The sequence below is a fragment of the Chrysemys picta genome, chromosome 9 (assembly GCF_011386835.1).
Source record: "Chrysemys picta bellii isolate R12L10 chromosome 9, ASM1138683v2, whole genome shotgun sequence".
Lineage (NCBI taxonomy): Eukaryota > Metazoa > Chordata > Testudines > Emydidae > Chrysemys > Chrysemys picta.
The window spans coordinates 7,196,498-7,209,060 of NC_088799.1; the positions used below are offsets into that span (position 1 = coordinate 7,196,498).

The window sequence follows — 12,563 nt, forward strand, 5'->3', positions numbered from 1 at the left end:
TGGTAACATTGGGCCTGAACTTGGGACAAGAACCTACCAAATTTCAGAGTGTCAATTGGGAATTATAAACAATCCAAGGATTAAATACTTAATCATTAGATCAGGCAACAAGAGATATCCCCCATTGGGCAAAAAACATCTGGGGTGACTTAGAGAAGGGTTTTGATTCTATCTAGACAGTAACTAAGGACTCATATGATGGCCACTATATATAACCCAGCTTCCCTAGAAGAAGAATGGACTTTGTAAAAATAAATAAATAAAGGTAGGTAAATTAACTGATTCAGATGGAAATCTGACATATCCTTGAAGAGAAGTTTAAGGTGGAATACTGCACCACCTTATCCTCATGATGCCAATGGAACGGTACTGATTTATATCAGCTGATGATCTGATCTATTGAATGAAAGACCCAGCGTGAGAGGATATTTTATTTTAAAGTTATAGATCTGTTTTCCCAGGATCTCTGAGCTGAATTTGTCGCCTCAGATATTTCACTTTGCTTCTCTGCATTTTTCTAATGTTTCCTTTAACTTTCAATTTTTAGGCTTCTTCTGGGCACTCGATATGGAACTACTGTGACGTTCCCCTGATGTTATCTGGACCGGTGATCTGTTAGGTCACTCCAATCCTTGACTCTGGGAGCCTGCCTTACCCTGCTCTGCAGTGAGAACCCCCACTCCTGGGCTGTTCACGCTCAGCCTCTGGCAGTCCTTAATATACAGGTTTGTTCCTTAAACCTGGGCTGATCTCCTCTGTTGGAGTCTTTTCTTCTCAGTGTCTTAGTTGCTTGCTGTGAAGGTGGGGGCATGAGAAGGGCCCAGAACACGTCCACTTTGTCTGTTTTATACCCTCAGTCCATGTGCTTGGGGAGAACAGGTCCAGGCACGTATAGGGGGAATTGCTGAGTCTTTCCAAGCAAGGTTGAGCAATTTCCCTGGTGTGGCTTCATGCAGGTGAGTCATTGCATTGTAGCTCCCTTGCTGGACAATGGCTGTTGATGGGTTGTTTGACACACTGCCTGGGCGTTGGTTACTTTCCTGGCTGTTGCCTCTGGGGAGCTAATATCTGGCTGATTCCCCAATTTACAGCATGTTTTAGTGACCACCAGACAACACAATTCTCATAACTTCATATGCATCAATGATACACATATGTGGACAGAGAAGTGACTTTCAGCAGATCATAACCTTTCCCCTGATACATCTAAAGCATGCCTTGTAAGGCAAGATCACAATTATATGAAAATGAGGAATACGAGTATGACCTCCCCCAAGGTATAGAATGTCACAACTACTTTTTGGAATCACAAAGTGAAGACTTTGACAGTGGAAGCCATTTAGCTGAGCATAGGAGAGAGGGGCACAAGCTACAAACTTGTCAATAATTAATCTGATAACTTGGTGGTTCAGAGTGAACTTTAACGACTTATAAAGTTTACCCAGCTCCCAGTACAGTCCTAGGCATGACAAAGGTTAGCATTCACAACACGTTCTTTTCTTGTGCCTGTTCCACATCCAGAATTCAGACCTGAGGGACATTGTGTAACACAAAGTCCAGTATTTCATTGGTGATGCTGGATGTAAACTCTGCTGAACTCAACTGAGCCGCACTACCCAGGATGCACATTTACTCGTAAAGGCAGATCACTGCAGCTGTCTAGTAGCATTTCAATCTCATGGTACATTCTCTGAACCTGCCACCGAATTTTTAACATCTCAGCCCCTTTCTATTACTCTGTGAACTTTGACTGAACTGCATCAAACTGACTTAAACTGAATAAACTTGCTGGGTTTGTACCATGAGAACCCAGATAATTCAACTCTTGTGTCCAGATTAGCCCAATTTCGCAATGTGAACTGCATTGAACTCGTGATCTAAATTCAATTGAGCAAACCAGGATAACGTCTAACAATGAGACTCCATTCAGGCAGATGTATTTGGGGGACAATATGAAGGCAGAAAATGAGGCTTACCTGTAAATTTTCAAAAGGGCCGAGTGTCACGGAGTATTGGGGAACTCAGGGCCCTGCACCCCCGGCTTCCTGCGATTCACCATGACTCTCAGCCAGTCAGTAAAGCAGAAGGTTTATTTGGATGACAGGAATACAGTCCAAGACAGGTCTTGCAGGCACAGACAACAGGGCCCCCCCCAGTTAGGTCCAGCTTGGGGTCCCAGGGCATCCCAGCCCACCCCCCTTTGGGGGGTCAGAGCCATCTCTCCAGCCCGCTTCCAGCACACTGCCTTCAGCGACCCCTCCCACAGCCTTTGTTCAGTTTCCCGGGCCAAGGTGTCACCTGGCTTCCAACCCCTTCCTGGGTTCTCATGTTACACGCTCAGGTATGCGCCTTCGGGCAGACTCCCATCCCCCGATGCAGACCATCCTAGCCACACTCCCCTGTCAGCACTCACACACCCCAGCAAGAACAGTCCCAGTTCGTCACACCGAGGACATAGCTTTCCTTTTTTTGGCACGTGCAATTTGCAAAGCCGTTCTCTCCGTTCACCTTCACTCATTTCTGACAACCTAGCCTGGCTCCATACTGGCTAAGAAATGCCTCCAAAGATGCTTCGGATCTCTCTCTCTCTAACCCAATCCCCTCTTGGTCAGAAGCTTCCTTCAGAGAAACCCCACTGTTCCTCAGAACTTCCTCACAGCAGCTCAAAACTGCGCCCAATCCCCCCGCCCGGCTCCCAGCGGCCTCATGGTCCCCACAGTCAGAACTGCCATCGCTTGGGGAATGTTCAGCCCTTGAAGGTACTGGCTGTTGGGCATGAGTTCCCTTCCCCCATGTTCCCTTCAACTGCCACTGCCCAGCCCTCTCTGGAACCTTCTGAACACAAGCAGCAAAGGAACTCGGCACTAGCCTTCATTCACTGTTATTCCAGCTCCATCGTACTTCAGACACGATAGCTGTATCCTTCATTGGTCTCTCCCTCTTCAGTCTTTCCAGTTGAATTAATTTTCAGTCGCTGTGAGCCCTGGCCTCCTGCCTCAGGAATAAAAATCCCTGATTTAGCTCCAAAAGTTCCATCCTCCAAGCTGAGAAAAACACACACACACACACACACACACACACAGCCTTCCTACCCATTTTCCCCACAGTACTCATTAAAAAAATCTGTTCTTTCGCTCCCTCTGGCAGGCTGAAGGTGAATGCCCACAGCAGGCTGGTGAAGATGATGAAGATCTCAGTCCTTGCCAGGTGCTCCCCCAAACACACATGGTGCCCTGCAGAGGGACAAGGGGAAGGGCAGTAAGTACCCAAGGCTTTCGCATCTCACAGCCCACTTTGTGAAACGCGAAAAGCAGCCTTGTTCATCTCACCATAAAGCATAATATTTTTGCTAATCTTGGCAATTTTACCCTTGAGACTAAGGTAGCGAATAATACAAATCTGTAATTCTGCCTTTAAAAGATCCCACCCAGGGTTATATGAGATCAGGAGCCACTTGTGCTGTGAATTCAACTTCAACTACCTCAATGACCAAATCTTTCCCTGAATGAGAATCTTAAAGAAATTCCTTCAGGCCCCATCATGGTTTCCTTCTTATCCACATACAGCCTCATTCACCTTGTGTGGGAGATGCTGAGGTCCAGGCTCACATCCATGGAACATCTGCACAGCTGTTTGCAAATGTTTTCCATCTATCTGTTTGGGAGCGAATGGATCCCAGTTCCTTTCATATGAATTAAGCAGCAAGTCCTTTAGTTGTCCAGAGGCATGGTCACTCTACATACAAACCAAGAGACCAATGGTCACTTCCAAGTGATCATTTCCACATGTCCATCACTAGAGCCTGGGAAAGGGGGTCTGTAGCATTTTAGAACAAAACCATGCTTGATCTTATGAAGAGCACTGGATTGCCTACGGAGGTTGTGGAATCTCCATCTCTGGAGATATTTAAGAGTAGGTTAGATAAATGTCTATCAGGGATGGTCTAGACAGTATTTGGTCCTGCCATGCGGGCAGGGGACTGGACTCAATGACCTCTCGAGGTCCCTTCCAGTCCTAGAATCTATGAATCTTATAGAGAGCACTAACGTACACTTCAGTTGATGTTTTATTATTTGCATTGTGACTTTTCTACTCTTTTTTCCACTTTTTCTTAAAATTCAGAAAGTTCTTCCCCCATGGGCACTGTTTTTCCTCTCATTTTAACATATCTAACATGCACTATGTGGGTAAACTCACTGGTTAGCAGAGAGTTCCCCTGTGAGAATAAGGCAAATCAGTTTTAGGCATTATTCAGCAAATCTCTTTGGTCTTCCATATTTTTATTCTGTAGGATAAATATTTACATTGGGAGTGAAAGATGTAGCTGGATGGCACAAAACCTGGGAAAAGCTTGAAAGTAACCATATTGGAACTGCCATTTGGATCATCATGTTCCATGTGGAGTTTCCAGAGAGAGAAGTTTTGGTTACAATGCCCACAGATTTTGAATAGACTCCCCAAGTTCTACACTCACAAACTAACCCACTTAAGGTTAGAATTGCCTGTGCAGTCATAGGCACTGACTCCGTGGGTGGTCCGGGGCTCAAACACTCAGAAAAATATATGGGGTACTCCACTCCCACTATCCACAGTGGTTCAGTGCCCCGGGGGCTGGCTGCCGATCAGCTGTTTGGTGGGCCCCAGGGTGGTCAGCGGAGCAGTGAGTGTGTGGCAGGAGGTGCTTGGGGGAGGCAGAAAGGAACGAGTGATGGGGGGCCTCAGGAGAGGGGACGGAGTGGGGGCGGGAAGAGGCAGAGCGAGGGTAGGGCCTCGGGAGAAGAGGTGGAGCAGGGCACCCACTGGAGAAAAAAAGTCAGCACCTGTGAGTGCATTTACCTATTGAAAATGGTAAGAACATTTCTTGGCTCTCAAAGTCTCCATCCTTGTCCAGGAAGTGACCTGGGTTGAACTGTCGAGGTGTCTCCCATTGCTCAGGGTCATACAGGACAGAGGCTAAATTTGGGGAAATGACGGTGCCCTGCAAGGAGGAAGCCATTGATTCGGTTGCATGTCTCAATCTCTCTTCATCGGGTAGAGAGAGATGGATAAGGGACATTACTTTGACAATTTTCAGTCCTCATTTATTTCAGTGCGCAGAAGATCACGTGGCGATGGGTAAACTGGGAGATGTACTGAACAGTAAAGTTTTTATTGCAAATTGTCATTTTCAAGGCGGTCACTGGAAGCCACCCACATTCCTGGGAAGTAACAATATTATGTCACCAATGGCATCGAACCCCTTTTTACTTCCAGTGTTAGCGCTTCTCCGGTGGAATCGCTCTGTGTAGTAGTTTGTTCCAAACCCTCACACCTTGCTTTGGGGTGAAGCACCCTCCCACAGCCTTAGGGGAGGCAGCAATTTCCCCAGAAATCACTACAACATCTTTATCAGCAAACGCACAGTCCCAGTGCAGTGCCCCCCGACCATCAGTCCCTCAGGCTCTGTCTTCGTTGCCAAAAGAAGGCCTGTTTTTACTGCAGGTTTCTACTGTTCTTTACCTATCCCCCTGTAAAATTCTAGCATTACCACTACGCCAGATCAACCACAGGCGTGGAGTACAGTGCTGACCTTGCCTAGCTACCAGGCAGTAAAAACTACAGATGCCTTGTCTCCGCTGGATTTTACAGCAACATATCTATCAGGTGTTAGTTATTTCCCTGGAAAAAAACACCTTTTGGACAGTGACGACGTAGCCTGGTCTACGCTGAAAACAACCATCAGCAAGCTCTCTCTCAGGGATGTGAAAAATCCCCACCCCTGAGAGATGTAGCTGTAATGGGAGGCAGACTCACCACCAGGGCACAAAGTTGTGAGTTTTCATCTCCAGTGCCCCTTGCAGGCCATCTGCCTTTGCATGCCATTCAGCCCTCCGACTGAGACATGCAAGTCCAAACCCCTTCCAGGGTAATAAAATGTCTAGGTGTAGTCTGAAGTCTCAAGTAATCCACTTCTGTTCTGGACCTGGTGCTCAACTCTTTCTTGGGGTCCTACTGCCTTTCTCTGGCTCTGGTATCAAGTGTTGTCCTGCCCAACCTAAATCTTCCTGAGGTCTCTAGCCTCAAACAGTCTCTGGTGCTTCAGCCCTTCACAGGAGCCAGCCTGCTGGTCTGCTCCCTGTGGCTTTTTCCCTCAGTAGGATTCCCCCACTGCCTCCCTTCCCCAGGGACTCAGGCAGTTTACTCACGGGTCTCCCTGCTCCTTACAGGCCTTATCTCAGGGCCTTCCCCACAAGAGTCTGGTCTGCTCCCTGTGGGCCTCTTCCAGCCTGACTTCACCAGGCCACTCCCAGAGAGGGAACTCCCCCACTCCTTTCTCCTGGCCAGGTCTCCTCCCCTGACCGAGTCAACAGCTCTGTTTAAATACTCCTCTCTCCCAGGCTCTCTTCTGAAGGAGTTATGCAGGTTTCCTTTGTGGAAGAGGACTGATAGGTCAGATACAAAGCGATTGCTTTGTGAAAAGTGTTCACCGGTAGGTGATGGGATGTTTGTGTCTTGTATCATTTTCCTGCGTGAGTTCATTCGAGAGCACAGCGATTGTCTGGTTTCACTCACATAGTTGTTATTGGGGCATTGAGTGCACGTATGCCACATGTTGTGATAGGCATGTTGGGGTTACTATGCCTGCCTGAGCCAGAGTCCTTCCATGTTTAACTCTAATCGACCTTAACAACCAAGGACAGGAATTGGAATGTGTAAATAGCCAGTTAGCAATTACGACCTTGCTCATGCCAGGTACCAAACAATAATGATGAGGTTTGCATGTTTCTAGCTGGGGAAGGGGTAATAAACTAAGGGCAAACAGGACCAAATAACTGTTTAGGGAGAAGTTACTAACAAGCTAGATTTATAGCCCTAGCATGATTTAGTTGCTTAAATGTATAAACATGCCTTCGGTAGAGAGGGGAGGGGGAGTAGAGGGGGGGTGGTAGGAAGGGGGAGAGAGGGGGGGCTTAGTTGTAAAATGTATAAAGAAGAGAGAAACTGTTTTTGCTGGTGTGCTCGATTTGAGACTTGCCTGTCTCCTTGCACCACTTTGGGATCTCAAATAAACTTTGATTGTTTCTCCACCCCGGTATGTTTATTGGCGTGAAGCACTCCGGGCACCGAACCCCACTGTTGCTGTCCTCGGGCCCCTGTGCCGGCAACAGGCATGTGTAAGATCCATGGACCTTGCAAAGTGTGTTGTGGGGGGCGTTGATCATTGTAGAAGTGGAGATGAGAATTCAATGGAGCTATGACAATTGACAACAGCTGAGGAGTCTGTCACGGAGTTGGGGAAGACAAGGCCCTGCACCCTCGGCTTTCTGCGATTCACCGTGACTCTCAGCAGGCCAGTAAAACAGAAGGTTTATTTAGACGACAGGAACACAGTCCAAGACAGGTCTTGCAGGTACAGACAACAGGACCCCCTCAGTTAGGTCCATCTTGGGGGGCCAAGGGAGGCCAGGAGATCTGTCTGGCCTCCCCTCCATTTTCCCAGCCAGCCCCAAACTGAAACTCTCCAGCCCCTCCTCTCTGGCCTTTGTCTCTTTCCCGGGCCAGGAGGTCACCCGATCTCTTTGTTCTCCTTTGCAGGGGAGGGGCCCAGGCTGTCAGTTGCCAGGAGACAGGGTGTCAGCCATTTTCTGTGCAGACCCTTGCACACCCCTGCCCTCTAGGGCCCTGCAACAATCGCACACCCTTATCCCACCACCTAGATACTTAAGAAATGCATAGGGGAAACTGAGGCACCCACACAGTATTTAGAGAAAACATTAAGAACATTCCCACTTTGTCACAGAGCCGCTCCCTGGCTTCTACAAACAAAGGCACTGAATAGTTTGTGAACAGATTTCAGCAGTTGTTCATTTAGACCAGTGGCTCTCAACCTTTCCAGTATTGAGCTCCCATATTAAAACAGGAACAAGTTTTGCAGTGCTCCCATCTCCAGTCTAGTCATAGATGGTGAAGATGGTCTTCGCCCCCTGAGCCTGTCTGCAGCCCTCCCACTTGAGAACCCCCAACTCAAGATGATCCACCGTTCACTATATGTTATCTGTAGTTCTTGACGGCATGCTGGAGTGAGAGGAGAACAACAAGTGAGGAATAATGAAGAACACGTTTTCAGATGAGCACTTGCTCTACTAATATTCACAGAGCTTTCCAAATATATTAACATTTGCATGATTAAGCCAACAGTCCAGTGCTTGTGGACAACAAATAGTCTGGTCACCGGAACAACAGTGGAGTAAATACCCCATGTTTACTTGCTAAACTATTTGCAAATCTCTTTGTATAAGTCAATCGATTCTAATATCCTTTTAGAAGTATTTTTTGTTTTGGAATATCCTGGACAGTGCACATTGCAGGGAGAGAGAGCAATGGAATCCCATTAACTGTTACATCTCCCGTCCTCTAACCTCAGCTTTTCTAAAGATCTACCCAAATCTACATATGATGAAGACAACTTGGTTCAGATTATATTTGACTTTTTCTTGGGTGGATCTGAGGCCTTAACCACTACCCTGTGCTGGGGCCTGCTTTATATGGTGCTTATTCCAGACATCCAAGGTGAGAGGGATATGCTTACCATGAATCTCATTCATGTAGTTAATTAGCCAATTATGAGCCTTTTTGTAGAAGAATGCAAACACTAGTGGTGGCTGAGCTACAGTCAGAAATGGATGCATGGGGGCAAGATTTTCACTCTCTGGAAACTTAACTTAGTTTTACTGAATGCTGTCAGAATCCTCCATCCTGTACAAACAACGAGAAAAACACGGTCTCAACCTCAAGGAGCTCATAGTCTAAATCTAAGGTAGACAGAACAGTACCCATGGCTGAAGGCACGCAAGGCGAAACGGGAATTCAGCCTCTACAGTAATAGTAGGGTAAACATCCCTGTGCAGTGATCTCTCTGCAGGCTGCCAAAACAGAGCATCAGTAGCTGCTACAGAGCCAGCGGCTTAAGGTGACCAGATGTCCCGATTTTATAGGGACAGTCCCGATTTTTGGGTCTTTTTCTTATATAGGCTCCTATTACCCCCCATCTCTTGTCCCGATTTTTCACACTTGCTGTCTGGTCACCCTACAGCTGCTCCATCCTGTACTCTTGCTATCAGAGAAAGGAAAGGCAGAGGTGAGGTTTTTAAGGTCAGGCTTGACAAAGCCCTGGCTGGGATGATTTAGTTGGGAATTGGGGTCCTGCTTTGAGCAGGGGGTTGGACTAGATACCTCCTGAGGTCCCTTCCAACCCTGATATTCTATGATTCTATGATAAACTACGGGTGGATTGGCCAACCTAGATCAAGAGATAATGAAAAAAATCTTTCTTCCTTTCTTTTATTCTTGAGCCCAGTCTGAAAGCTGCAGAGATCCCTGAGTAGAACTCTGGGCAGGTCTACACTTAAAAGGCGGCATCAGCACAGCTAACCCCCTCCTCTGGCCATTTTCTGAATAGCACCAATAGTCTGGTGGGCTCAGACTCTTGAGTGAATTCGCAAATAGTTTTGGGTCGACCAAAACTGCATTTTTCCGCCAATAAACGTTAACCCCGCTATAATTTCAGTTCTCTGGGGAATGTGTTGCTCTCAGCAGGTTCTATTAGTTTCCAGTTATATTCTTTTTTTTTTTTAAGTTGGGTCTTTAAATAAATAAACAATAACCAACGTATTGCAATGTGTATCACAGCAAATAAAAATGTCAGCGCTAATGAGCCCCTTTGCTGGGTAACAGAAACAACGTTCTATATCTACAGTAGTGTTAACGTTCGTAGGGAAATGGCAGGAGAGGGACGAGGACGGGGGGAAGGTCAGAGGAGGGAAAGGGGAATGGAGATGAGGGATGTAGTTGCACAGGGGGGCAGCAGCATTATGACTGGTTAGGATAGGTTGCCCTCCGATGGGAAGTACTGATGTAGCTATGTCCTGTAGATCCACAGACTCTCCCTCCTTCCCGGGAAAGGGTCCTCTTCTCACTGATGAGGATCTCTCAGGGGCTCTGTAACGGGGGTGATACTCCCGTCTCATCTATGGGATCAGGATACCAGCAGGAACTTTTCACCTCACTATCAGATTTGTTGTTGTTGTTGTTGTTTCCTGAGTTGTCCCCAAGAACAGGGACGGGTCTACTCATTATATTCACTGTTAGGAATGATTTTGTGGTGAGCCTTCTTGCTCTCCACAGCATCAGAGATGCTCTAATTTATCCCAACCAGCTAATTTTATCATTAGGGGCCATTTTGCTAGTCCAGGATCACTGGGCCATAATGTTCTAGGGCCACCTTTTCTCCTCCCACAAGACTGCTCTCCCTGTTCTGTCACAGTCACGACACCCAGGGAATCTTCTACGCAAGGAGAATCCCCAGTGGTTGCTTAAGTCCATTTTCCATCCTGTTTGCTCTGCTAAAGGAGCGCAATGGGAGTGGAGCAGGCCCCAAATCCTGGCCAAATATCACTTCCTTGACAACATCTTTACACCCTTGAACCTCCCTCCCCCCCAAAAAAATTTAGAATATCTGGAAATGAGCAGTTAAGAGATTCACCCTGTTTCCCACAGCGACACAAACTTTCATCAACTATAACTAACTAAGTACTAAATACTACTAACTATAAACACTAAAACTATAAAATGCTGGCTAACTGATGCAAATGCTACAGGGACCTCCAACTCTCGCCATGGGCAGTGAGAAGGAACTAAGAGAGAGGCGGTGGGTGCCCCTTTTATGCCCTTGCCTGGCAAAAGTTTCCAACTCAAAAGCACTGTGCACACAGACCCCTGCAGTGGAATGTATCTGGGCACACTCACTTGAAGAACAACGGTTACTATACAGGTGACCGTTCTTTCTTTTCTAATCTTTGACGATGATGGAATCCACCTGCCGGGACTCACCTGCACCCCAGGAGCATTTCAATGGTATTCACTGATTCCTGACATCATCAAAGGTTAGAAAAGAACTGATGGTTGGAAGCACAGTGTCCCATACAGGAGCAGATATTCACTGCTCTGCTACTGGTTCATGAGTCCGGATCAAAGACTTACCAGAGGGACTCCAACCAGTCTTGCAAATGAAGCATGGACCCACATTCACTTTTGGAGAATTGCATATTATGCAAGAAGCTATAAGTTAGGAATAACATTCCTAAGGCACCCATCCGCACATGAACTAGATGTACCTGACTCAGCCAGTCATTTTTTATTTCTCGCTTTACAATAATTTTGGATACCAGTACTTCAATAAGATCATTATCCCTCACACTGTGCCTTCTCCTTCTGATCCTGCAGTGAGATGACAGGAATCTGTACATTGCCCCAGTTGCTGAGGTCATCTACTGAGCACTATGGATTCACTGCAGGATTGAGCAGAAAGGGCCAATGATGGACTGAGAAACAGCAAGCCCTGAAGCAAACGGGTGAAAACTGAAGAGATTTGTTGATTTGTAACCTTTTCAGTACTACAGACATAAACGTACAACACGTAGTGCTAATCCTTTGGTGAGCTAGAAAAACGCCAGTGCTCTAAGGGTTAAAAACCATTGTGTCTGAAAGTTCTATATTGTCGAAAGTCCCTCTTTAAAAATGTGTTCCTTTTCCTTCTTCACTAGTCAGAAATACTGTTCCCTGTTGTTTAATTCTTATGAACATCAGGTTTCATATGAATTTGACGCATCCCACATTAAAAAGAGATGGAGTTTAGCGATCAGGTTGATTTTCACATTCGCAATACTTTGACCACAACTTTCCCAAGCATGTAAAACTACTTTCTGCTACCAATACATTTCACTTATTTCCTCAATTAGCCCATTAGACCGTCAACCAACCAGAGTGTCTAAGAATAAATACCTTCATGAGGAGATCACGATGAAACTGAAAATTGATCTGCGCCCAGTTTCCAACAACCGGGAGGGGAATTGGTCCAGGAGGAAGTTGTCTTCCTGTGCCTGTCGCAACTTCAGAAACTTCACGATCAGAAGAGAGACAATCGAGGTTATGAGAACCTGATTTATGGTCAGTATTTCACTGCTTTTTTAACCACCTTGTCTGTAGCGAAACAAATCTATTGCAGCAGTGAAGGCTGCATCTCCCTGTTGCTCTACTAGTTCTTCCCGCAGAGATCTAATGCCATACAACATCCGCGCATTTTCCTCCCTCTGTCCCTCCCTTGTTGCCACTGCCCTTCCCCTCCTCTGCTTCTATTGTGTTTAACACCTTTTCAGATTAAAGTATAGTAGATCTTTATGCAAAGAAACACTCAGTTGCTACAGACTTACAGTAATAGTACATAGATCTTTACAGACTCAACACCTCAATTCACAGTTCACATACATGAATTACAGGGTTTATTATATTAAAACCCTGTCACCTCAATATTATAATAAATGACAGCATCTACCTTTTAAAATTCTTCCTCCCACTAGTCAGTTTTCAGGTCAGTGAGAAGTAAAGTCAGGCGCTAAATTTCTTTGCTGTAATTTTTTAATGTGTAGCACATCTGGAAGAAATTTACAGACTTTCTGAGCACAAGACAATAATGAAACAGTTGCACTGTTCAGTTGCATTGCCCAGGGTCTAGCAGCTTGCGATAA

The 12,563-nt window shown here is 46.2% G+C and overlaps 1 protein-coding gene across 1 annotated transcript in view; it reads left to right on the top strand.

Annotated features, from left to right (window-relative positions):
- Nucleotides 1–592: 592 nt before the first annotated feature.
- LOC101930781 (cytochrome P450 2J5-like) overlaps nt 593–12,563 on the top strand; it is a 58,918-nt gene continuing 46,947 nt past the window's right edge. Inside the window, exons 1-2 of the mRNA XM_065557613.1 lie at nt 593–725; nt 3,148–3,258. Coding sequence (XP_065413685.1) covers nt 3,226–3,258 — 33 coding nt within the window. The 5' untranslated portion in view covers nt 593–725; nt 3,148–3,225. The remainder of the gene's footprint in view (nt 726–3,147; nt 3,259–12,563) is intronic.